The 23,972-nt window shown below is 38.3% G+C and overlaps 2 protein-coding genes across 9 annotated transcripts in view; one reads left to right on the top strand and one right to left on the bottom strand.

The window, feature by feature from the left end:
• Window positions 1-385: 385 nt before the first annotated feature.
• On the bottom strand, window positions 386-6,113 carry ANKRD49 (ankyrin repeat domain 49). 2 transcript variants are annotated; one of them, XM_025928549.2, is made up of 3 exons: window positions 6,008-6,113; window positions 2,577-2,931; window positions 386-1,391 (listed from the first exon to the last, which is right to left on the bottom strand). In XM_025928549.2, the coding sequence occupies exons 2-3, from the start codon at window positions 2,832-2,834 to the stop codon at window positions 930-932; spliced, it is 720 nt and encodes a 239-aa protein (XP_025784334.1). In that variant the 5' UTR covers window positions 2,835-2,931; window positions 6,008-6,113; the 3' UTR covers window positions 386-929. The 2 variants fall into 2 exon arrangements, with proteins under 2 accessions (XP_025784334.1, XP_086534714.1); XM_086678588.1 differs by lacking the exon at window positions 6,008-6,113 and adding an exon at window positions 5,356-5,632.
• Window positions 6,114-6,136: 23 nt separating this feature from the next.
• MRE11 (MRE11 double strand break repair nuclease) overlaps window positions 6,137-23,972 on the top strand; it is a 77,275-nt gene continuing 59,439 nt past the window's right edge. The window contains exons 1-7 of one of the 7 annotated variants that reach the window (XM_086678586.1): window positions 6,213-6,306; window positions 6,610-6,666; window positions 7,039-7,162; window positions 8,084-8,256; window positions 8,794-8,926; window positions 14,402-14,562; window positions 23,697-23,784. In XM_086678586.1, the coding sequence (XP_086534712.1) occupies window positions 8,249-8,256; window positions 8,794-8,926; window positions 14,402-14,562; window positions 23,697-23,784 (390 nt within the window). In that variant the 5' untranslated portion in view covers window positions 6,213-6,306; window positions 6,610-6,666; window positions 7,039-7,162; window positions 8,084-8,248. Of the gene's footprint in view, window positions 6,307-6,331; window positions 6,667-7,038; window positions 7,163-8,083; window positions 8,257-8,793; window positions 8,927-14,401; window positions 14,563-23,696; window positions 23,785-23,972 lie in introns of those variants that run through there. The other 6 variants (XM_086678583.1, XM_086678582.1, XM_086678585.1 and 3 more) reach the window with 6 other exon arrangements.

Below are 23,972 nucleotides of genomic sequence, written 5' to 3'. Positions count from 1 at the left end.
TTACTCTTAGAATTCTTCGTCCCTTGTCTCTTTGCCTTTGTAGGGCTTGTATAAAAGGAGGGCCTTGGAAAATCAATACTTCCTGTGAACTGGAGAGACCATCTGAGCAGTGCCCCAAACAGCAGGATTAGGCAGGTAAAACCAGTTGGAGAGCAGATATATTATGATCTCTTGGACCAAGGTAGAGTTGTGTGCATGTCTGAAAGGTCATGCTGACTCACCAATGGAATAAGGATCGTGTAGGTTGACCAGGGTGAGGTAGGACTGTCCACAGGATTGTGTGAGCTGTGGTAGCGGAGGCAGTATATATAACATTCATGGACTAAACACTTAGCTAACTATTTTCCTGAAAATGGTCTATGCTCTAAAAGACGAAGATCTAAGCTTTTCTCCTGCTTTGTTTTTTTTTTTTTTTTTAAACTTCTGACGATTCAAGTCACTGCTAAGTCAGTTCTTATGATTTAAAATGAAAGCAAATGGCTATGGTGATGTCGAGAAGACAGCTGACCTGCACCAGTATATTTAAGATTTTTAAATTCTGAGTTAGCTCACCTTATAAAAATACATGTCAATATACTAAATACTCAACAAAGATCCGGGGGGGGGGGGGGGGTATTTAAAAATACACTTCTCTTGGATCAGCACCAAAAATATCATTAGTTTTCTGTACAACCCGTTACAAGTTTTTAAGTAGAAGTTAAAATTATTTCTGATAAAAATTACAAACTCCACATAAATCAGTAAAGACACATCCAAACAACTTTCAAACACATTTTGACATCAACGGTAGGCATTTTCACTCGGAAGGGCATTCGAATGTGTACCACTGAATGTCTGCAGTGAAACTTTTTGATGTCAATTCTGTATCATGGGGATATTTCATATCTCACACAAAGGAGGCACTGGTACTTGGAAAATTATTAGAACCGTTATGACTGAGGTGAAGAATTTGTGCAGCCTTCCACAATTTCAAAGAGGTAGTGATAGACGCTTGTCCTCCGGGCGATATCAAATGCGGTCTCTTCCAAGTTGTTTTTCAGACCTGGTTTGATGTAGCGGTTCATCAGGAGGAGTTCTAGGGTATCTTTGCTGTCTCTGTTCCCGGCAGCAAGATGTAAGGGGGTCAAGAGGCCTTTTGTTTGGGCGTTAATATCTGCGTCATGCTGGAGTAAGAAAGAAGCTACTCTGGTATTATTCCACTTACAAGCACTGTGCAGGGGTGTCCAGCCATCCACAGTCACCGCGTGGACATCTGCCCCTTGTGCGATCAGCTCACGCACAACATCTAAGTGTCCACTGTAGGCTGCTCGATGAAGAGGGGTATACTCATCTTCATCTCTAGTGTTCACGTGAGTGGACTTTTCAGAAAGTAGTCTCCGCACCGTAGTAAGCTGAGGAGGAAAAGACATCTTAAAAAACCCAGAACAGTCAATGGAGAAAATTAAGCTATCTCGTGGTGTTAGATTTGATGAAGTTCAACATAAACTTCCTTGTCAGCAGATGACTTTAAAATAAAAATGATTTAACATTTCTTTTGGGGACAACAGATTTTTAAGAATGAACAGTTAGTGTTAGCCAGGCTCTTGCGTCTAAGAATGTGATTCTCTGAATATCAAAACATACATTTACTCCTGGTCCAATTAAGGCTCATTGTGTAAAAGCTTTAGTCCTAGATGAATAATACAGGCTATTGGGTTTAATCCTTTATATTTCATTAGTTAAGAAAACATAATAATTGATTGATTCTTCGACAGGATTACCACACCAATATACACAGTGCGTAAACTTTAAAAAATAAACTTCTTTATCAGAAGACAATGCTACAAGAAATCTAGAGATTAAAGAGCTCAAACTAAAACAACCTTAGAAATGTATTTTCAGGAAGCGATTTTCAGCTTGGTCTTTGGATCTCTGGTGGGATGCAGTGTGCTCTTGGGTTAAAAAGTTATCCAAAAATACAAGACCTTTTTGGTTAGTTTACTAACAGACATGGAGGAACTTAGTGAAATGTGGTAGAAGTGGATGAGTGGGAAGAATAGATTGGATAATACTGGGCAAATGAGTATTCCTGAAACTCATTTCTTAAACTGTAAAAGGGAATATTATTATCTTGCAGGGATATAGGATTAAATCAAATAATGTAGTAAAAGCACATGGTATATTTAGTATTCAAAACATGTTAATTCCCATCCTCCCTTTTCTAAACCATAGTTGTCTCTAGGATGATCTTAATGACTTAATAGAAATGATTTAAAAATATAGGTGACTTCTTGCCATCTTTATAATTACCCCTTAAACTTCCAAATAATACTGAATAGGATGCTTTCTGGCTTACTATGTACTTTCATGTACATTTCCTCATATGCTCCTCAAAATCCTATATAAAAGATACAGGTATTATGATGGCCACTTTTACAGGTAAGAAAATAGAGGTTCAGAAATGGTGGGATTTGCCAAAGTTACAAACCAAATAGAGGTTCAGGGATAGGTCTTCTGGCTCCAAATCCAATACTTTTCCTACTATATTATGATTTCCTCTTTAACTGTTTTTTGTTTTGTTTTTTTGGTTTTTTTACCCGATTTCTTTCAGCAGCCCAAAGAAGCAATTTGCTTGGATCTTTTTCCATTTTTTTTTCTTGCAATTGATACCACTCTTCAGTTTTTTCATCTTGCTCCTCATCTTCGTCAGAATTCCCTACCCAGAGACTTTGGGTACCAGTGGGAATAAGGTGTCCATGCGTTTCCAACAATTCAAGTTGGTTAAAGTGTTCAGAAAAGTCCAAGGAATTTTCTGTATCTGGTTTTCCATCATCATTTACTTTCCCTTTTTCCATTTTTACTGTTATTCTAAATACAAAGCATTTCAAATGCCAGCGTATAATTAATCTTTCTAGTGATGAATTATGTCTGCTTTATTTTATCCATCAAGATCTGGAAACACAAACATAAAAATTATTAGAAAAACAGTAACTGAGTGTTTATCAATAGCATAGATAAGTTTTGCAAACACATACAATAAACCCTGTCTGAACCTTTTGGATTTATTGGTACTTTACATTCTCTAAATGCTGGAAATGAGATTTCAGTTATCTGTATCTTCAATGGTCTAAAACTTATTTTTTAAGTCCATGGTTATATTTTTCTGAATCTATTGGTTTAGATACTATTGTACTATACTGAGTGATAAATGCTTAAAGCTTCTAAATTATAATTTAAAAGAAAGGCACGTTCATGATTTTTATAGACTAGACAAATGATGCAAAGCACAAACAAAAACTTTTAATTTCTAATAAACTACTTCAAAGACTTAGGCATTCTTAAAGATGGAATAGCCTCAAGGGCATCTGTTCAAATCTCTCGTCAATGCAGGTATCTTTATTGTAACGTCTATAATAATTATCCTGTTTCTACTTTGGTAATTTCAGGCTTGGGAAAATTCACTGCTTTAAAAAGGAGTCCCATTCATTGATAGACAACTATAGTTCTCAGTTGGCTTCTTGTTTTGAACTGAATTTTGGCTGTCACTCACTCCATTCAACAAATATGAATAGAATGCCTGGTATGTGCCAGTCTCTGGATATTGGGATTCAACAATGAACAAGACCCATGTCTTAACCTCATGAAGCTTATTGTCTAGTGGGGATGACCAGTAAGAACAGCACGATCTGTGCTATAACAGGACCTTGTCCAAATACAATGAGTATACAAGAGGGTTATAATTAACCCAGTCCTACAGGATAAGAGAAGGCTTCTTGAAGGAAGTAACATTTATTCAGCTAGCCTGCCATATTAACTTATAAACCAGTATCAGCTTAAAGAGTTACACAGCTTATTAAATCTTAGCCAATTTTTAAAAATGTGACTAATAAATATCTTAAAAATACCATGTCTCTGCCTTCCAATTATATTTGCTGAAATCAGCCTATCAAGGCTCTTCTCAGATGTTATCTCTTTCATTAAGTCTTTCCTGAACCTTGAAATGAGATCTCTCTCTGGTAGCTTTTTCTGTGCTACATATTGCCTTGTTTCAGCACTAATCTGTTCTTGTTTTAGTCCCTCAGAAGTTAATAAGCTTAAGGATAGGGTCTGTATTTAACTTATCTCTATGCCCTACTTATACAGAGGGCATTAAGAAATATTTGTAGAGGGGCACCTGGGTGGCTCAGTCGGTTGAGTGTCCGACTTCAGCTCAGGTCATGATCTCACAGTCTGTGAGTTCGAGCCCCGCACTGGGCTCTGTGCTGATGGCTCAGAGCCTGGAGCCTGCTTCCGATTCTGTGTCTCCTTTTCTCTCTGCCCCTTCCCTGCTCATGCTCTCTCTCTGTCTCAAAAATAAATAAAAACATTAAAAAAAAATATTTGTAGAATTAAATTTAATTAAAGCCCTATCACTTGATTTTGTGTGGAATGCAGAAGGGATTGAGAGAAGTTCCTGAGTTAGTCATACCCTTAAGATACTAATTTCTTTCTAATTTCACCAGTTAAATAGTATTCAATCCTTATATGGCATTAGATTTTATTACTAGAGCCAAGAGTACTAAATTCAAGTTTCAATCTATTACTCATAACTAATAACTTCTCTTGTCCTGTTACTTCATTGTAAAATGTAATGACTGTACTAAAGGATTTCCAAGTCCTGCCCAGCTTTTCAGTCTATTGGGAGGCCCCATCAGAACTGCTTTGTGTTTTGCAAGTTCTCTTGGAATTTTCACTTTTTATTATTGACCTATTGTTGATACACAATGCTATATTAGCTTCAGGTGTACGACACAGTGATTCGACAACTCTATACATTATTCAATGCTCACCACAGTATCCTTTATTTCTGACTATATTCACTTATTGATTATACTCCTCACTATATTCCTTGACTATATTCTCTATGCTGTACTTTTCATTTCTGACTTATTTTTTTTATAACTGGTAGTTTGTACCTCCCAAACCTTTCACCTATTTTGTCTATCTCCCTTCCCCTCTCCCCTCTGGTAACCACCAGTTTGTTCTGTATTTATGAACTTTGTATTTAGGAACTGCCATCGGAGTTCTCATCTTTTTCTTTCCTCTCAAACTATTCTTTGAACCTTGCAACACAAAAATGACCATACATCAATTCATTAAACACTTAATAGATACCGAGAAATAATATAAAGTTCATTTAATTGTAGCAAATATAGAAACAATAAAGCACATATTTTATCCTCCCCTTTCCTTTCTATAAAAACTCCCTCTCCCCTTTTTAAAGTAAATTCTGAATTTACTGCTTCAGACAGAATAAGTTACGTGTAAAATGTATTTTTAAATTTTAGGTAGATTAAGAGTCAAACCTAGAGTCAAAAAATCGATTAAGATTCTTACTTGACGACATTCCACCAGGAAGAAACATACCCCATGTTTCTTAAAAGAACACATTTCGACAGAGATCTAAACCATGTCAACTCCTTACAAAAAACTCAGTGACAGATGGTATCATAAACCCCATTTTACAGGTGAAGGCGCTGAGTTTCGGGTAGATTAAAACAACCTGCCCTAGACTAAGAACCCTTTAATGGCACTGAAAGGTCAGATTTTCTAATTCAAAAGTTTCACTTTATATACACACACACACACACACACACACACACACACACACACACACACACACACACACTATATTTTACTGCTACGAGCACAAAGTAGTACAGATGTGCTGAACCCAGGGTCCAGAGGCGAAAATAAAGGATGCGGGGAATAAATACAAGGGCCCGAATGCTCTAACTCTGGGGAGTGGGAGTGAGGGAGAAGCCCTCTGGCACCGATTGGTCATTTCACAGGCCCGGAGTCGCGCCTGCGGCCTTCCAAACAGCCAAGAGTGGAGAAGCCGCTCCAGCCCTATCCAGGACCCACGACGCAGCCCGTTCAGCAGGGCTCAGCAGGGGTCGACAGGTGACCCGCCCCTAAGGGCCCACTAGTTTTTAGGTGGCGCGAGGGGACCAAGGAGCGCGGGCCGGGACAAGCAAGAGCTACCCACCTTAAAGAAGGGAAAATCGCCGCCGCGAACCTCGCTTCCGGGGTCGTCCCTCAGCTTCTCTGGATTGGCTCTCGCATGAGGGCGGGGCCTCGCCGCTACTTTCCCGGCTCCTCACGGCATTTGGTAGCCAATGAGAGCCGGAGAAGACCTGAGTGCTACGTCATCAGTGAGGTATCGCGAGAGAAAGAGCTGCTTTTTCTCTCCCGCCTAATTCAGGTAAGTGGCCCCGCGGGTTCTGAGACCGACGCTCGTGAGTTGCTGTTGCCTTTCTCTTCGGGAAGCTCGCTCCTTCTTCCCGGGTAAAAGACACCCTGGGGGCCCGTTGAGGCTTTGGGAGAGTGAGGGTGTGGGATAATTTGGGAAACGTACTGCCTATTTCTGTGGGATCCGGGGAGGAAGCCCTGAGTGGATTGACTCTGGAGAAGAATGGGACGGGTCGGCTAAGTCCTGGAAGGTTCTGGTTCTGGTTTCAGAGTCCGGTGGTGTGTGTGTGTTGAGGCTTGGGATCTCGACCGAACCAGGAGGCCGGACGTGGGAGGGGTGGTTTCACGGTGGCATACACTCTTGCCCGAATATTTTGGCCATTTCCACTTGCTTTGCAGGCGCCGGGCGTTTTTCTGCGGAGCACGTGTTTCTTTTTATTTACAGTCGTTTTAAAGGTGGGCCCTTCTCTTTTCATAAATTAGACCTTTTCTTTAAACAGCCTTGTGTTTCAGCAGAAAGTATGGGGTCACCTCCATGCTCCAGGGTAGGCTGCACATGGAGTTTAAACATTTCTGCACACCCAGAATTGTGTGCTAAAAACCAAAACTGCTGTATGTGACCCTTTTTGCCCATTCATTTGATGGACATTAGTTTCCCATAGTTTAATCATAATGGTGCAATTAGAATGGCACTGGGGATGTGCCATTTTCTATTGTTGGTTCTTAAGTAAAAATGTAGTAGGTCCTTAGATGAAAATGAGATTCCAAAAATTGGTAGTCTGTTTTTAAAAGAATGTGCGTTTTATAATAATGTAATTTTGCTTTTAGTATTGGGATTTGAAATCGAGTGAGTTCTCTGACTTATTTGAGCACACGACCCAGGAGTACTTGGAGAAAAAACTGGTTCCAGAGGACCTAGACTGACGGTAGAAATGAGTCCTGCAGATGCCCTGTAAGCACTTGTCTTCTGGAATCTTTTTTGTTGCTTTGGATTTCTAAAGCCCATCAACTATGATCGCCGTAAAAGAAAACTTATTTAATAAATTGGCAGTAAATAAAGAGCTTGCCTATGAACAGAAATGTTAGCGATCAAAAAACATTTAGAATGTTAAAAAAAAAATTACTATTGTATGTTTACTAACTTAAAGATAATATTCACCTGTAGGTTGAAGCCTTGCAGTAATTTGGTGTATTACTTTAGTATATAAGTTTATATTCTTAGGTTTTGTCTTAAAATAGTGAAGCTATAAATATGTTTGAGCTTTTGTGAGGAAGTCTTAACTAGTCAGTGCAAGCCTATTTAAACAGTAAATTGCTCTAGCATTGAATCAATTGGAAATGAATCTGAGTAAAATGAAAATCAATAAAAGAATCAGAAGTTATGTGGGAAAAGCATTAGATTTGGTGTCTAACTTCAGTTCCTTGGTTAATACTGTGTGACCTTGGGCAAATTAGCAGTTCTCTGAACCTTGCCTCAATTTCCTTATCTTATATATATAATTGGAACAAAATTGCCTTTCTCAGATTAATTTAAATGTTTAAATGAGAGAATTCATTTGAAAATACTTCATAAAACGCTATGTATTTTGTAACATAAATTGCTAGGGTAATGTGATCTTGAAAATATTCTGATCAGCCTGTGTGTGTGGCAATTAAAACTGTGTGCGTATATATCATCTTTGAAGTTTCTGAAGAGAAACCTTTTTCTGGAAAAATCTTATATATAAAGATTTCAATTTTGGAGATATATGTGAAAGTTTTTTTAAGTTCCTTGTGGTTTAATGAAAATAGCCTGAGTGGTTAAATCCTGTTTCTTCCACTTAGTTGTGCAATAAATCACTTAATTTCTCTGTTTTGTGTTCTCATTTTTCAGAGACAGTAAATACCTACCTCTTTACATGTGGAAGTTGAGATGAGACCATAAATCCCTAAGTACTTTTTTAAAAAGAGTTAAAAGTTACATTAAATTTAGGAAAGCCGTAATAACTACTACGTTGCTGCTTCACATGAAAGTACCTTTGAATACCACCAAATTCAAATGGACTTGTAAATAATTCTGTTTTGTTACTTGGCCAAATTTGTTAATGAAACACTAACTTTGTATAGAGAGTAGAATCAAGCAAGTGTCTTCTGGGACTGCAGTGTAAGCTTATTAGTTTATGAGGATAAAAGAAGGGCTTTTTAAATGAACCGGTCAAGTATGATTTTCCTGGATGAGTACAAAATAGATAAACAGCGGGTTTAGATATGGGGTCAAATCCTCTTGGTTTTTTTTTGCTCTGGAATAGAATTCGAAAACAACCAGGCTCCCAGGTCCAAGGTAAAAAGGAGTATATAAAACTTGTTGTAACAAGGTTATACTTTTTTGAAGGAGTCACAGAACCTTTTTAAAATTCATATGTTCTGTTTTGAATTAGTGGTAGGCAAACTATGTAATGTTAAAGATCTATTGGATGCTTTACATTTTCAGACCTATTTTGAGGCTAGAAAAGCGATTTTACTACATAACTGTTCTTATTTCACAAATTTAGGTTTTAATTGGTTTGAGCATACTCGTATTGAAATGTTTCTTTTTTAATACAGTGACGATGAAAATACATTTAAAATCTTAGTTGCAACAGATATTCATCTGGGATTTATGGAGAAAGATGCAGTCAGAGGAAATGACACATTTGTAACATTTGATGAGATTTTAAGACTTGCCCAGGAAAATGAAGTGAGTTGGGTTTACATTTTTCAGTTTCTGCTATGTTCTTTTAGTCAATAGGCTCATTGCTTTCTTAAAGTTGGAGGTTGGTTTTACAGGCTCATGTGCCTACGTTGCCTGCTTAAATGTCAATATACGAAAAGCCTAAAGCAGATTTTGAGTGCCTTGTCACCTTAATTCAGGTAGGAGCTACTTTTGTCAGAGGTTTGTAAAAGTTTACAAATATTTATGGGGTGTTTACAGAGTGCTGGATCCTGTGGCAGTTTCTATTTGAAATGGAAAGATGACATAGTTTCTGCTTTCTAAGAACATAAAGCATAACAGGATGTAAGATTTAGACAAATGTCCATAATGCTCAGATGCAAGGTCTTAATGTGGTAAGAACCGTAAGAAAATTATCAGCAGCCTTTCCTGGGAGTTTAGACATAGAAAAGATCACATAGAGGATAGCAAGATCAGTTTAATGAACGAGATGGCATTTAACTTGGGCTTTGAAGGATGGGTAGGTTTTTGATGGGTGCAGAGCATAGAGAATGTACATTTCACAGGAAACAGGAAGAAGGGCACAGAGGTGAGACAATATGAGAGGTACGTTAAGGGTACAACAAGTCAGTTTGGCTCATTTGTAGGCCATTAGAAAATATGCTCAAAGACTAAGACATGATTTGAGCTGCATCAAAAGAGGGCTTCAAATGCCAGATTGAGGAGTTTGTGCCCAATTCATCGGAAAATCTTTGGGCAACGGTAGAGGCTTTTTTAAAGTAGTGGAATGGGATGGAAAAAAGGAAGTGAATGCCAGAGGTATTTCAAAGATTGGATTTGAATACTTCGGGGGTGGGGTTGTGGGAAAGGGAAGGGACAGTGACTGGAGTATGTTAAGTTTGCGCAAATGGTGGTACCAGTAATAGAAATAGGCTCTAAATAAGGATGAGGTACTTCTTTATGTGGGAAGCTAATGAATTCTGATTTAGATCATTTGAGTTGGGAGATTCCAATAAGACATTCAGGTCAGTATTCCAGTAGACAGTTGAGATGTCCTGCTGGACATTTCGGAAGAGAGCTGGGGAGTAAACATAAATGCTTATGGTTTACAAATTAGTATCTCTAACCTTGACTTTTCCTCAGTGTTCAGTTTATCTGCAAGTCTTTTGGTTCTTCCTCCTGAAAGTATATGGAAACTTGTTTTGTGCCTATATATTTAGCCCCAAACTTGTATCATATTTTGCTGCAGTAGCTCCCCATGGGTCTTTCTGTTTGCATTCTTTTTCCCTACATCTGTTCAGCATAGCAGCCAAAATGAACTTCCCGGATATCTCCAAACACTCTTCTCAATTATTCTGTTTATTTTTTTCATCACACCATCTGAAATAATATATTGAATTGTTTACTTGTTGACTATTGACCTTCCTCCACTAGAAGGTAAACTCCATGAGAGGGAAAAATCTTTTCTGCTTATTCATGCTGTATCTTAATATCTAGAAAGGATCCAGCAAGCAGTAGGTAGCTTTTAATAAATTTGTTAATGAGGGGCAGCTCAGTTGGTTAAGCATCCGACTTCGGCTCAGGTCATGATCTCACGGTTTGTGAGTTCAAGCCCCACGTCAGGCTATGCTGACAGCTCAGACCCCGGAGCCTGCTTCGGATTCTGTGTCTCCCTCTGTCTCTTTCCCTCCCCCACTCACGCTCTCCCTGTCTCTCTCTCAAAAATAAACATAAAATTAAAAAAATAATAATAAATTTGTTAATGAATGAAAGAATGTCTAGTGGGGCGCCTGGGTGGCGCAGTCGGTTAAGCGTCCGACTTCAGCCAGGTCACGATCTCGCGGTCCGTGAGTTCGAGCCCCGCATCAGGCTCTGGGCTGATGGCTCAGAGCCTGGAGCCTGTTTCCGATTCTGTGTCTCCCTCTCTCTCTGCTCCTCCCCCGTTCATGCTCTGTCTCTCTCTGTCCCAAAAATAAATAAACGTTGAAAAAAAAAATTAAAAAAAAAAAAAGAATGTCTAGTAATAGCTCCTTTTTTTTTTTTTAATTTTTTTTAACGTTTATTTATTTCTGAGACAGAGAGAGAGAGATCATGAGCAGGGGAGGGTCAGAGAGAGAGGGAGACACAGAACCTGAAACAGGCTCCGGGCTCTGAGCTGTCAGCACAGAGCCCGATGCGGGGCTCGAACTCACAGACCGCAAGATCATGACCTGAGCCGAAGTCTGATGCTTAACTGACTGAGCCACCCAGGTGCCCCAGTAATATCTCCTTTTAAGATGACTTCCTCTTTCCCTGAGGTCAGGGAAACTTATAGCCAAAGAATGTCTGTTTCCTGCCAGAAAAGCTTGTGTTTTTTCTTTTAGTACTAAAATACTTCTTTTCCTGGACATAAGCTTCTTTCTTCTACTTTTTCTTTTGCTTCCCTTCTATTTTCTCAGTTCCCTTCCTGCATCCCTTAAGTTTAACACTCCCCTCCCGCAGTCCCACGCTAGTATTTTATTTACTTTTTCCCTTAGTTTGTATTTAACAAAGTATTTACTATTGAAATCTAAATTTTTCCTAACTTTAAGTACCCTACTTTGTGTGTCTGTGCCATCAAATTTGCCTTATTTCTACTCCTTAATTCCTTGGAGCCCCCTTTTTTTTTTTTAAACTTCTAACAGTATCAGTCTCAGAAATATTGCAAGCATAATACAAAGAATTCCTTACCTTTCACTCATAATTTCCTACATCTTACCCCATTTGCTTTATTCTGTCTCTTTACTCACACACACGCGCACACACTTTTTCTGAACCATTTGAGAGTCATTGCATATGTAACCACAGTGCACTTATCAAAACCAGGAAATTAATACCGATTCGATACTTAGATAACTTCAAGATGTTGCTGATTGTCTCAGTAATGTCTGTTACAGCAATCTGGGGGCAGGGTGGCAGAGTCCAGGTCCTACCCAAGGTTACGTTTTGCATTTAGTTGTCATGTCTCCTTAGTTTCTTGTAATCTGGTACATTTCCTCAGTCAGCCTGTGTCTTTCATGACCCAGACATTTTTGAAAAGTACAGGCTAGTTACTTTGTAGAATGTTCCTCAGTTGGATTCGTCTGATATTGCCTCATGACTGGATTCACTTTGTGGCAGGAAGACCATAGAAACAAGGTGTGTCCTTTTTCAGTGTTGCCTGGAGTCACCAGCTTTTAAAAATATTAAAATTTTTTTTTTATTTGTGGTAAAATACACCTAACAAAATTTACCATCTTCAGTGTCTTTAAGTGTAGACTTTAACAGCATTAGGCACATTGACGTTGCTGTGTAACCAATCTCTAGAACTCTTCCTCTTGCAGAAGTGAAACTGTACCATTTAAACAACCACTCCACCTCCTGCCTGAAATGTTTTCTGTGTTCCTTTTGTTTTTCTCTATGCTGTTGATTGTGATGATTTTCTTCCTTTATTCAAATCGTGTTCATTTTTGAAGACCTAGCTTAAGTCCCACATTTTTATTGAAGCTCCTCTGACTACTCTAAGATGGAAAACTTTTCCCTTCTTTCCTTTTAGATTCTTTGGCCGGGCTAATAATTAAATTGACCTAAGACACATTAACAGGAGAAAACCAAATTTTGTATGTATAGGAGTCTCATAAAAATATGAGACTCCCCAGCAGTCAGGTAATCGAGCCTTATATACCATCCTGAGCTAAAGAGAAAGGAGGTAGAGGTCTGGGGTTTCAAGGGAGGGAGATGATTCATGGGAAGATGGGAAGAGCAAATGTTGGTCATGCCACGTAGAGGAGTCTTGTGTGTGGGTGCCTGGGTGGCCCAGTCTGTTAAGCATCTGGCTCTGGATTTTGGCCCAGGTCATGATCTCACAGTGACGTCCAGCCCCACGCGTCAGGCTCTGCACTGAGCATGGAGCCTGCTTAAGATTCTCTCTCTGTCCCTCGGCCCCTCCCCACCGCCCAGGCTCTCTCTCTCTCTAAAATTAAAAAAAAAGAGAGAGAAGTCTTTCTGATATAAAAAGTTCTCTCTGATAACAGCTCTCTTCCTGGTATAGGCCCCCAGTCAGTTCTTTGAGGTAGTTAGGGGAAGTTTAAAAAAAGCTATTCCTGAGTCTACTAAGTCTTAATTGCCTTTAGCTCCAGTCCATGTGCCAAAGTGACACTTTCGGGAGTGGTGTATTCTCCCCCTCACTACTGTAGCCTAAGTGATCTGGGTTCTTTTGTATAATTAAGAACTTAATCAAGTTTCTTTAGGTAGATTATATACTTCTTGAAAGCATGCACGTTGGGCTTTTTTCTGTATAATTTCTTTATTCTCTTGTTTCTAGAATGCTCTTCCTTAAAGTCTCATTGATTCTTAATAGGGTAATCTAAATGGTACCATGTTGGCACTTTTTAAAAAAAAATTTTAAATGTTTTTTTTACTTTTGAGAGAGAGAGAGAGACAGAAGCATAAGCAGGGGAAGGGCAGAGAGACACAGAATCTGAAGCGGGCTCTAGGCTCCGAGCTGTCAGCACAGAGCCCATTGTGGGGCTCGAACCCGCAGACCATGAGATCATGACCTGAGCTGAAGTCGGACACTTAACTGACTGAACCACCTAGGGGCCCCTTGGCACATTTCCTTCTGCACGCATTGTCCTCAGATGACTTCTTCCCTTCAGTTAGAATTAACTGTAGTGTCATTGCTGCTCCTGGTTTGTTTACATACTCCTTCTAGTGCATGTCTGAGTCTGACTTATGTTCAGATGCATAGCAGTTTGTCTCTTCCACTAGATTCTGAACATATTTAGGAAAGGAATTGTATTTTATTCGTCATTGTATCCTCAGGGCCCAGTACAGGGAATTGTACATTGTCAGTCCTGGACATCATCTGTTCTGTAGATTCCAGTTTCCTTAGGTGGCAGTGCCTGTGTGAGCCCTAAATAATTGTTGAATGAATTGAATGAGTAATCTAAATTGAAGTGGCTATCTTGTCCGTAGGTTCCATTAAAGTTCTAAATTTATGTTTAATTTGAATAACAAAAGATAGTGATTACTCTGGGTAGCATGAGTCAGAGGTTTGGTGTAATAATTTGAAGATGGCTTTTTTTTTTTTTTTAAATGTTTGTTTACTTTGATAGAGCCCATGTGCATGTGGGGGGGGGGGGGGGCAGAGAGAGAGGGAGAGTGAGAATCCCAAGCAGGTTCCATGCTGTCAGTGCAGAGCTCCACGTGGAGTTCAGTCTCAGAAACTGTGAGATCATGACCTGAGCCAAGATCAAGAGTTGGATGACCAACTGAGCTACCCAGGCACCCCAAAGATGGTTTTTTTGAAGGTGGCCTAGGAACCTAAGTTGGAGTCAAAGTAATCAACAGACTGCAAGCTCTTTAAATAAATAAAATATAAAATTTTGAATCTCCATACACATCAGTATCTTTTATGAGATTTTTTTCTACTTCTTTAATCTATAGTTTTAACATTTTCTCCTATAAAACATACTAATTTTCACACTATTTTCTGTTGATTAGGTGGATTTTATTTTGTTAGGTGGTGATCTTTTTCATGAAAATAAGCCCTCAAGAAAAACATTACATACCTGCCTCGAGTTACTGAGAAAATATTGCATGGGTGATCGTCCTGTACAGTTTGAAATTCTCAGTGATCAGTCAGTCAACTTTGGTTTTAGTAAGTAAGTATATTTAAATGCTTAAGTGAATGTTTTCTTTTGTGTAATATTTTCTGTGAAAGACAAACACATTAACAATTAGCTATTTGACCTTCACTATGAGCTATTTTCATAGTAAGTGTAATTCTTTGAATTTTCTGTATGTCATTGTGTTAATTTGTATGTCCCTAATTAATAGTGGGACTGAGAATTTTCTTAAATTTCTGTTGTACATTTTGGTATCCTGCTCTGTGCATACCCTTTGCCCATTTTAAAAATTGGGATTTTTGTCTTTTCCTATTCAATTTGCAGAAGTTATTCATATATTCTAGAGGCTAAGCCTTTGTTAAGCATGAATTTTTTTCTATCCAATCCGTGAATTGTCTTTTGACTTTTTTTTTTTTTTTTAATTTATATATGAAATTTATTGTCAAATTGGTTTCCATACAACACCCAGTGCTCATCCCAAAAGGTGCCCTCCTCAATACCCATCACCCACCCTCTCCTCCCTCCCACCCCCCTCAACCCTCAGTTTGCTTTCAGTTCTCAACAGTCTCTTATGCTTTGGCTCTCTCCCACTCTAACCTCTTTTTTTTTTCCTTCCCCTCCCCCATGGGTTCCTGTCAAGTTTCTCAGGATCCACATAAAAGTGAAACCATATGGTATCTGTCTTTCTCTGTATGGCTTATTTCACTTAGCATCACACTCTCCAGTTCCATCCACGTTGCTACAAAAGGCCATATTTCATTTTTTCTCATTGCCACGTAGTATTCCATAGTGTATATAAACCACAATTTCTTTATCCATTCATCAGTTGATGGACATTTCGGCTCTTTCCATAATTTGGCTATTGTTGAGAGTGCTGCTATGAACATTGGGGTACAAGTGCCCCTATGCATCAGTACTCCTGTGTCCCTTGGATAAATTCCTAACAGTGCTATTGCTGGGTCATAGGGTAGGTCTATTTTTAATTTTCTGAGGAGCCTCCACACTGCTTTCCAGAGCGGCTGCACCAATTTGCATTCCCACCAACAGTGCAAGAGGGTTCCCGTTTCTCCACATCCTCTCCAGCATCTATAGTCTCCTGATTTGTTCATTTTGGCCACTCTGACTGGCGTGAGGTGATACCTAAGTGTGATTTTGATTTGTGTTTCCCTGATAAGGAGCGACGCTGAACATCTTTTCATGTGCCTGTTGGCCATCCGGATGTCTTCTTTAGAGAAGTGTCTATTCATGTTTTCTGCCCATTTCTTCACTGGGTTATTTGCTTTTCGAGTGTGGAGTTTGGTGAGCTCTTTATAGATTTTGGATACTAGCCCTTTGTCCGATATGTCATTTGCAAATATCTTTTCCCATTCCGTTGGTTGCCTTTTAGTTTTGTTGGTTGTTTCCTTTGCTGTGCAGAAGCTTTTTATCTTCATAAGGTCCCAGTAATTCACTTTTGCTTTTAATTCCCTTGCCTTTGGGGATGTGTCGAGTAAGAGATTGCTACGGCTGAGGTCAGAGAGGTCTTTTCCTGCTTTCTCCTCTAAGGTTTTGATGGTTTCCTGTCTCACATTCAGGTCCTTTATCCATTTTGAGTTTATTTTTGTGAATGGTGTCAGAAAGTGGTCTAGTTTCAACCTTCTGCATGTTGCTGTCCAGTTCTCCCAGCACCATTTGTTAAAGAGACTGTCTTTTTTCCATTGGATGTTCTTTCCTGCTTTGTCAAAGATGAGTTGGCCATACGTTTGTGGGTCTAGTTCTGGGGTTTCTATTCTATTCCATTGGTCTATGTGTCTGTTTTTGTGCCAATCTTTTGACTTTTTTTATGGAGACTTTTGTTGACAAATACAGTACTTAATTTCGATGTAGTATCATTCTTTTTCCTTAATATTCATACTTTGGGGACTGACTGATGATAGTCACCTAGAACCCCATGTTGTAAAGATAGTCTCGTGGTTTTTCTTAAGCATTGCACAGGATACCGTACTACATGTAGTTGAAATGTTCTCTCAGTTTCCTCACACTGTGCCAGCTTTTCCGTCTTTTCTTACCTTTCATTTCCATGGTACTTCTGAAGTATACTGGTCAGTCATTTTGTAGATTGTCCCTCAATTTGGGTTTTTCTTGTGATTAGACCAGGATTAAGGGTTTTCAGGAAAGAATATTCCACAGAGGTGAAGTGCTCTCTCATAGCATATCTGGAGTACATGCTATCAAGTTGGCTAATTACTGGTGAGGATAACCTTAATCTCTTGGTTAAGGTGGTGCCTGCCAGGTTTCTCTGCTGTCAAGTTAGGATTTTTCCCTTTTCATCCACTCTTCATTAGAAGTGAGTTGCTAAGTCTAGCCCACACTCAGAGGGATTTAAGTGTCACTTCCTGTAGAGAGGAAAGAGTATCAAAGGAGATGGGCATATTAAAACTACTGTAGTCATTAGTAAGTATTTTGGGGGAGATATTTGAGGCTGTGTACCTATTTATTCTGTGTCGCCTTAAAGTTTGTCCACTAATTTTAACATTCGTCAGTGGCTCTTGCCTATAGCAATTTTAACCGTGGTGTTCTAATGCTGATTTTCCATTTCCCACATTTTTCTGCATTTATTAATTAAAATTCTTCTGTAAGGAAGATTTGTCCCTTGTCCCCCACTTGTTAATTTATTGACTCAGCTATCAGAAGGAACTTCTTCAATTGTCTATATCAGTATGAACTCATTTTTTCCCTTTGTGTTGTAATTTAATGCAATTGTAATCTGTTTTGTTGCTCAGATGATTTGTACGAAGGTTAGCCATTGGGTACTTTTTCAGATTGGCTCCTCTCTCCTTTTGACTTACCCTCATTTTCCCCTCCATTTCCTATTTTTTGGCATTAGAAGATGCTCCAGATGAATTATTTTCCCTTCCCTAGCTTTAGACTCATCCATTTCTTCAAGGAGTCCTGGTTCCTTTGGAAAAGGTATTTGAAAGACCAAACCTAGATGCTAGGCTTGCACATTGCTGTCACCTTGTCACTGCTTCTAGGGTCTCTCAGTGCCCAGAGCTAAGAAACAGATGCATGTATACTAATCTATTAAAATGGACCTATCTGGGTTTGTTTTTTTATCTATTTAACTATCTGTATTTTTTCTTTCTCTTTTTATCATGTTTGTTTATTTTGAGAGAGAGTGCGCGCGCGTGCGCGCAAGCAAGCAAGCAAGTGGGGGAGGGGCAGAGAGAGAGGGAAACAGAATCCGAAGAAGGCTCCAGGCTCTGAGTTATCAGCGCAGAACCCGACACGGGGCTTGAACTTATGAGTCTGAAATCATGACCTGAGCCGAAGTTGGACGCTCAACCGACTGAGCCACCCAGGCACCCCTAACTATCTATAATTTTTTCAAATGAGTTCATGTTGGGAGGTAAATTTTTAGAGATTTTTGTATGTGAGAAAATGGCTGTATTTAACTTTGCTCTGGGTTGATAGTTTGGCAGAGTGTAGAATTGGATTTTAAAAGTACCTATGGTTTTTAACAACATATGTCGTTGTTTTTAAGAAATCTGTTCAGTATCTTTACCTGTCTCCTATTCAGATCCAGAACATTAGCGTTTTCTTCTTTCTCTCATCTTATTTTTAAACTGCTCCCGTCACCTTTGCAGACCTCTTTACCTGTTTCTTTGCTCACTGTTGTTGCTTCTTGCATTTCATTTTTTTCCCTATGGATTCCATTTTCTTCTTTCTAAAGTACTGTTTTCAGTAGTTTTTTCATTGAGTGTCAGTGAGTAGTAAACTCTTATTTTTTGGTTGCTGTTGAGAAGTCTGCTGTCACTGTAGTTGCTGGAAAAACAGTGTAATATAGTGATTAAAAGCGTGGATTCTGGTACCAGACCATGTGAATTCATGTCTTGGCTCTACTTTACCTTACTTTTATATAGTGATGATCTTACAGAGTTGTTGTGAGTAGTGGAGTTAATAAGAAAATTGCTTAGAATAGCAACTGGCAGAAAGAAAATTCTCAGGTAACTATTAAATTTTCTCATTGTCCTTAGCATTTCACAGTCTTACTAGGACATATTTAGTTGTGGATTTAGTTCTAATTGTTCTGCTTGGGTATCCTCATGCATTTCAATCTAAGAATTATTTTTTTCAGTAATTTTAGGAAGTTCTTAACCATTACATTTTCAAACATTGTTGCCTATTCTTTCTCTTTCTGAATATTATTTATATCTCTTACTGTTTTTGTTATGTTGCGCATTACTTTATCTCTTTGTGCTGCATTCTGAATAATTTCCCCTTCTAGTTTACTAGTTCACATAGAAAAATAGACAAAAGAAAAGGTAGGAAAAGTCTGAAAGAGAAAACCGCTAAATAATGACTAGCCCTATTACATATTAAAGTATATTAAGCCACATTAACAAAATGAGGGATGAAAATTATATTATCATCTGAATAGATGCAGAAAAAGCATTTGACAAAATTTAGCATCCTTTTATGATTAAAAACTCCCCCAACAAAGTGGGCATAGAGGGAACATACCTCAATGTAATAAAAGCCGTATATGACCCAACCCACAGCTAACATCATACCCAGTGGTGAAAAGCTGAAAACTTTTCTTGTAAGATTCGGAATAAGGCAAAGATTCCCACTCTCACCATTCCTATTCAACATCATATTAGAAGTCTTAGCTTGAGCAGCTGGGCAAGAAAAAGAAATAAAAGATATCCAAATCAGAAAGAAGGAAGTGAAGTTGTCTCTAATTGCAGATGATAATGTTATATGTAGAAAATGTGAAAGACTCCCCCAAAAAACTATTAGAACTAATAAATGAATTCAATAAAGGCCCAGGGTACAAAATCGGGAGACAGAAATCAATTGCATTTCTATATACTAACAATAAGCTATCAGAAAGAGAAACTAAGAAAAGAAGAATAGGAAAAGAAAAAGAGTAAAATACTTAGGAATAAATTTAATCAAGGAGGCAGAAGAGCTATACACTGAACTATAAGACATTGGTGAAGGAAACTCAAGACACAAAAAATGGAGAGATATTCTGTGCTGGTGGATAAGAAGAATGAATATTGTTAAGCTGTCCCTATTACCCAAAGTGATCTATAGATTCAGTGTAACTCCTACCAAAATTCTAACGTTTTTTTTTTTTCATAGAAATAGAAAAAACAATCCTAAAATTTGTATGGAACCACAAGACCCAAAATATCCAAAGCAGTCTTAAGAAGAAAGACAAAGGTGGAAGCATCACCCTTGCTGATTTCAAACTATGTTACAAAACTGTAGTAATGAAAACAATGTGGTTTGGGCATAAAAATAAGACATCTAGGTTAGTAGAACAGAATAGAGAGTACAGAAATAAACCCATGTATGTTTGGTCAATTTATGACAAAGGAGCCAAGAATATACAATGGGGGAAAGAAGAGTCTCTTCAATAAATGGTACGGGGAAAACTGGACAGCCACATACGAAAGAATGAAGCTGTCCCCTTTATACCATACACAAAAATCAACTCAAAATGGATTAAAGACTTGAATGTGAGACCTGAAATTGTATAACTTCTAGAAGAAAGCGTGGGGAGTAAGCTCCTTGACATCATTCTTGGCAGTTTTTTTTTTTTTTTGGATTTGAAAACAAAAGGAAAAATAAACAAGTGGAACTATGTCAAATTAAAAAGCTGCTGCATAGTGAAGGCAACCATCAACAGAATAAAAAGGGAACCTGCGGGATGGGAGAAAATATTTCTAAGTCATAAATCTGATGAGATGTTAACATCTAAAATATGTAAAGAACTATAACTCAATCGCAAAAACAAAAACAAAAGAAGACCAAAAATCCAATCCAATTAAAAATAAGCAAAGAAACCAAAGACATTTTTCTGAAGACATACAAATGACCCAACAGGTATATGAAAAGGTGCTCAAAGTCACTAGTCATCAGGGAAATGCAAATTAAAACCACAATGAGATATCACCTCACACATGGCTATCATCAAAAAATAAGAACAAAAAAATAAGAACAAATGTTGAGGAGGATGTGGAGAAAAGGGAACCCTTGTATACACTGCTGGTGGGAATGTAAACTGACTTAGCCACTATAGAAAGCAGTATAGAGGAGCCTCAAAAAGTTAAAAAAAAAAATAGAACTACCATACGATTAAGCAATCCTTCTGGATATGCATCGAAACGAAATGAAGAACAGGCTCTCAGAGAGGTAATCTGCATTCCCGAGTTCGTTGTAGCGTTATTCACAACAGCCAAGATACAGAAACAACCTAAGTGCCTCTCCGTGGATGAATGGGTAAAGATGGATTAAGATGATGTGGTGTGTAATATGAATATGAAATACTATTCAACCATGAAAAAGAACATCTTGCCATTTGCAGCATGGATGGAGCTTGAGGGCATTACGCTATTAAATAAGTCAGACAAAGAAAAATACTGTGTAACATCACTTAGCATGTAAAATCTAACAAAACTGAACTTGGGAACAGTGTAAAATGGTAGTTATCCAGGTCCAGGACTTGAGGGAAGGGTAGATGTTGATCAGAGTATTAAGTTGTAGTTACAAGATGAGTAAGTTCTAAGGATCTGATTTACAGCATAGTGCTTATAGTTGGTAATATTTTATTTTATACTTGAAAGTTTCTGTGAGTACATTTCAAATAATCTTGTCACACACACAAAAAAAATGGGTGTGATGCAAGTGTTAGCCAAGTTGTAGCAGTTATTTTGCAATATATGTGTTCAAATAATACATTGTATAGCTTAAAGTTCTACAATGCTCTATGTCAATTATTTCATAATAAAGTTAGAAAAAATATAATGCCTCAATAACTAAAAATGTAATATGACTTATGAATTGGTAAGCAGGTAAGTGAAAGAGTAAAGAGATCCAGAAATAGACTCCGTACATGTAGGAATTTAATATTTGGAGAAGGTGGTGTCATCTCTCTAGGGAAAGTATGGATTATTCAATAAGTGTACTAGAAGAAACTATTAGACATTTTTTAAAAATGTAGATATGGGAAAGGCTTTTCTGTGTATGATACAAGCTGAGAAGCCATAAAAGTAAAATTGATGTTAGTCTTTGTAAAAGTAAATTTCTGCAGGGCAAATACCGCCTAGAACAGAGTCAAAAGTCAGTGAGAGTTAAGGTAGGGAGAATATTTGCAATGGATTGCAAATTAAGGTCTAATTTCCCCAATAGATAAATAGTTCTTTTGAGCCCATTAAAAAATCCAAGAGTTAATAAAAACATATGTGAAAAATACATAGTTCACAGAAAAAGTGACACTTGGACATATTAAAAGAATATGAAAAATACAAAATGGAGTCCATAAGAAAGATACTAAGTTAAGCTCTACTGAGATATTTTTCTCTTGTCAGATTGGCATAGATCAGTGATTCTCAATTCCAGGGGCACATTGTAGTTACCTAGAAATCTTTCAAAAAAAAAAAAATGATGACAATCTGTAGGCCAGTTACTCTCTGTGTCATGGGCATTGATAGATCTTAAAAGATTCCTAGATAATTCTAACATACCGCTAGGGTTTAGAACCCTTGGCATAGGTTTATTTTCTTTTTAAGTTTATTTTAATTTTTGAGAGAGAGAGAGAGAGTGAGCAGCACGAGAAGGGGGGCGGGGGCAGAGAGAGAGGGAGACAAAATCCGAAGCCAGGCTCCAGGCTCTCAGTCTCCTCACAGAGCCCGATGCGGGCTCATACCCATGAGCCGCAAGATCATGACCTGAGCCAAAGTCGGACACAACCGACTGAGCCACCCAGGCACCCCAACTGCTGGCATAGATTTAAAAGCTTGATAGCTTATGTTGATGGAATAAAGGGAAAAGTTGTCTCTCATGCATTGCTGTTGTATTGTGTGTAAATTTGTCCAACTTCTATAGACAGAAATTGGAAGTATTTCCAAATTTACAAATTCATTCTTGTCCTTTTTTTTCAATTTTTTTTTTAATGTTTATTTATTTTTGAGAGAGAGAGAGACAGAGCATGAATGGGGGAGGGGCAGAGAGAGAGGGAGACACAGAATCGGAAGCAGGCTCCAGGCTCTGAGCCATCAGCCCAGAGCCTGACGCGGGGCTCAAACTCACGAACCGTGAGATCGTGACCTGAGCTGAAGTCGGACGCTCAACCGACTGAGCCACCCAGGCGCCCCATATATATTCTTGTCCTTTAACTAAATACCCTTCTGGATATTTTCTTATATTTGCACAAGGGCAACTTGGTACAAGAGTACTCACTGTGGCATTATTTGTAAAGCAAAAACACTGGAAATGGTCTAAATGTCCATTGGTAGGTAACTACTTAAACACATTCTGATAGCCCATTCGATGGTGTACTGTCCCACCAGAGAATGCACAAGGAAGCTCTTTATGTACTGATGTAGAATGATTTCTAAAACATTAAATGAAAAAGCAGGGTGCAGAAATCTGTATTACACTACTATTTGTATAAGAAGGGAGAAGATGCCATTTATTTGCTATGAAGGTATAAGATATTTTTGCAGAGATACACTATGAAGTTTCTAATGGAATCTGCCTCTGAGAGGAGGAGCTGGCTGACTCCAGGGGCAGGAGTGGGTGGGACACTTTTTTTGTTTTTGGTTTTTGTTTTTTGAGAGCAGGGGAGGGGCAGAGAGAGAGAGAGAAAATCACAAATGGGCTCCACACTGTCAGAGCAGAGCCTGATGCGGGCTCAAAATCACAAACAGATCATGACCTGAGCCAAAACCAAGAGTCAGACATTCAACCAGCCGAGCCATCCAGGAGCCCCGTGGGTGGGAGACTTAAATTGCACAAGTAGTAAGTGATAGAGCTGGAATTTTGAATCTTGGATTCCAAAATGGATGTGTTTCCTCCCCTCTCTCTTCTTATACAAAGGCCTTTAAAAATTTGAAAGCCTCTTTACTTGCCATTAGTCGATATCCTCTTTCGTACAATTCACAAGCACCATATACTACAGTGTTTTCTTTAAAGTATAGTACTTTGAAGCACTTCAAACTTGGAATGAATTGTTGCCTGTCATTGTATTTCTTTAAAGCTCCAAATTAGTGGTCTTCTGCCAACTTATCCAGTTTGCCCATAAATTGTATTAATTTTTTAAAGGAGGGTATTGTGGAAAATAGCTTTTGTCTTTTATGGAAACATTAACTTTGTGTTTTTGTTGTCGTTTTTTTAAGGTTTCCGTGGGTGAACTACCAAGATGACAATCTCAACATTTCGATTCCAGTGTTCAGTATTCATGGCAATCATGATGATCCCACAGGGGTACTTACTGGGTTCTTACAGTTTGTTGTCACTTTAGTTTGTGGAAGGCATTCTTGTCCTTTCCAGAAATTTTTCGTCAGTTGGCTCAGACAGTCAAGTTGACTTTGTATCATTCACATAGTCTTTTATATTGCTTTTTAGATAATTTTTAAAAATCTGTAATAATAGTTGGTGTGTGAGGTGTGCTT

Source organism: Puma concolor, chromosome D1 (genome assembly GCF_028749965.1).
Source record: "Puma concolor isolate L17-30 chromosome D1, mPumCon1.1.hap2, whole genome shotgun sequence".
Taxonomy (NCBI): domain Eukaryota; kingdom Metazoa; phylum Chordata; class Mammalia; order Carnivora; family Felidae; genus Puma; species Puma concolor.
This window is presented reverse-complemented; position numbering and strand designations above follow the sequence as displayed.

What these genes read in the sequence shown, in the direction of transcription:
- ANKRD49 (XM_025928549.2), bottom strand. Translation starts at nt 2,834, where the DNA reads ATGGAAAAAGGGAAAGTAAATGATGATGGAAAACCAGATACAGAAAAT. An exon ending in GGGCTGCTGAAAGAAATCGG is followed by an intron (nt 1,392 to 2,576) that starts GTAAAAAAACCA and finishes TTTCCTCCTCAG; the next exon opens with CTTACTACGGTGCGGAGACT.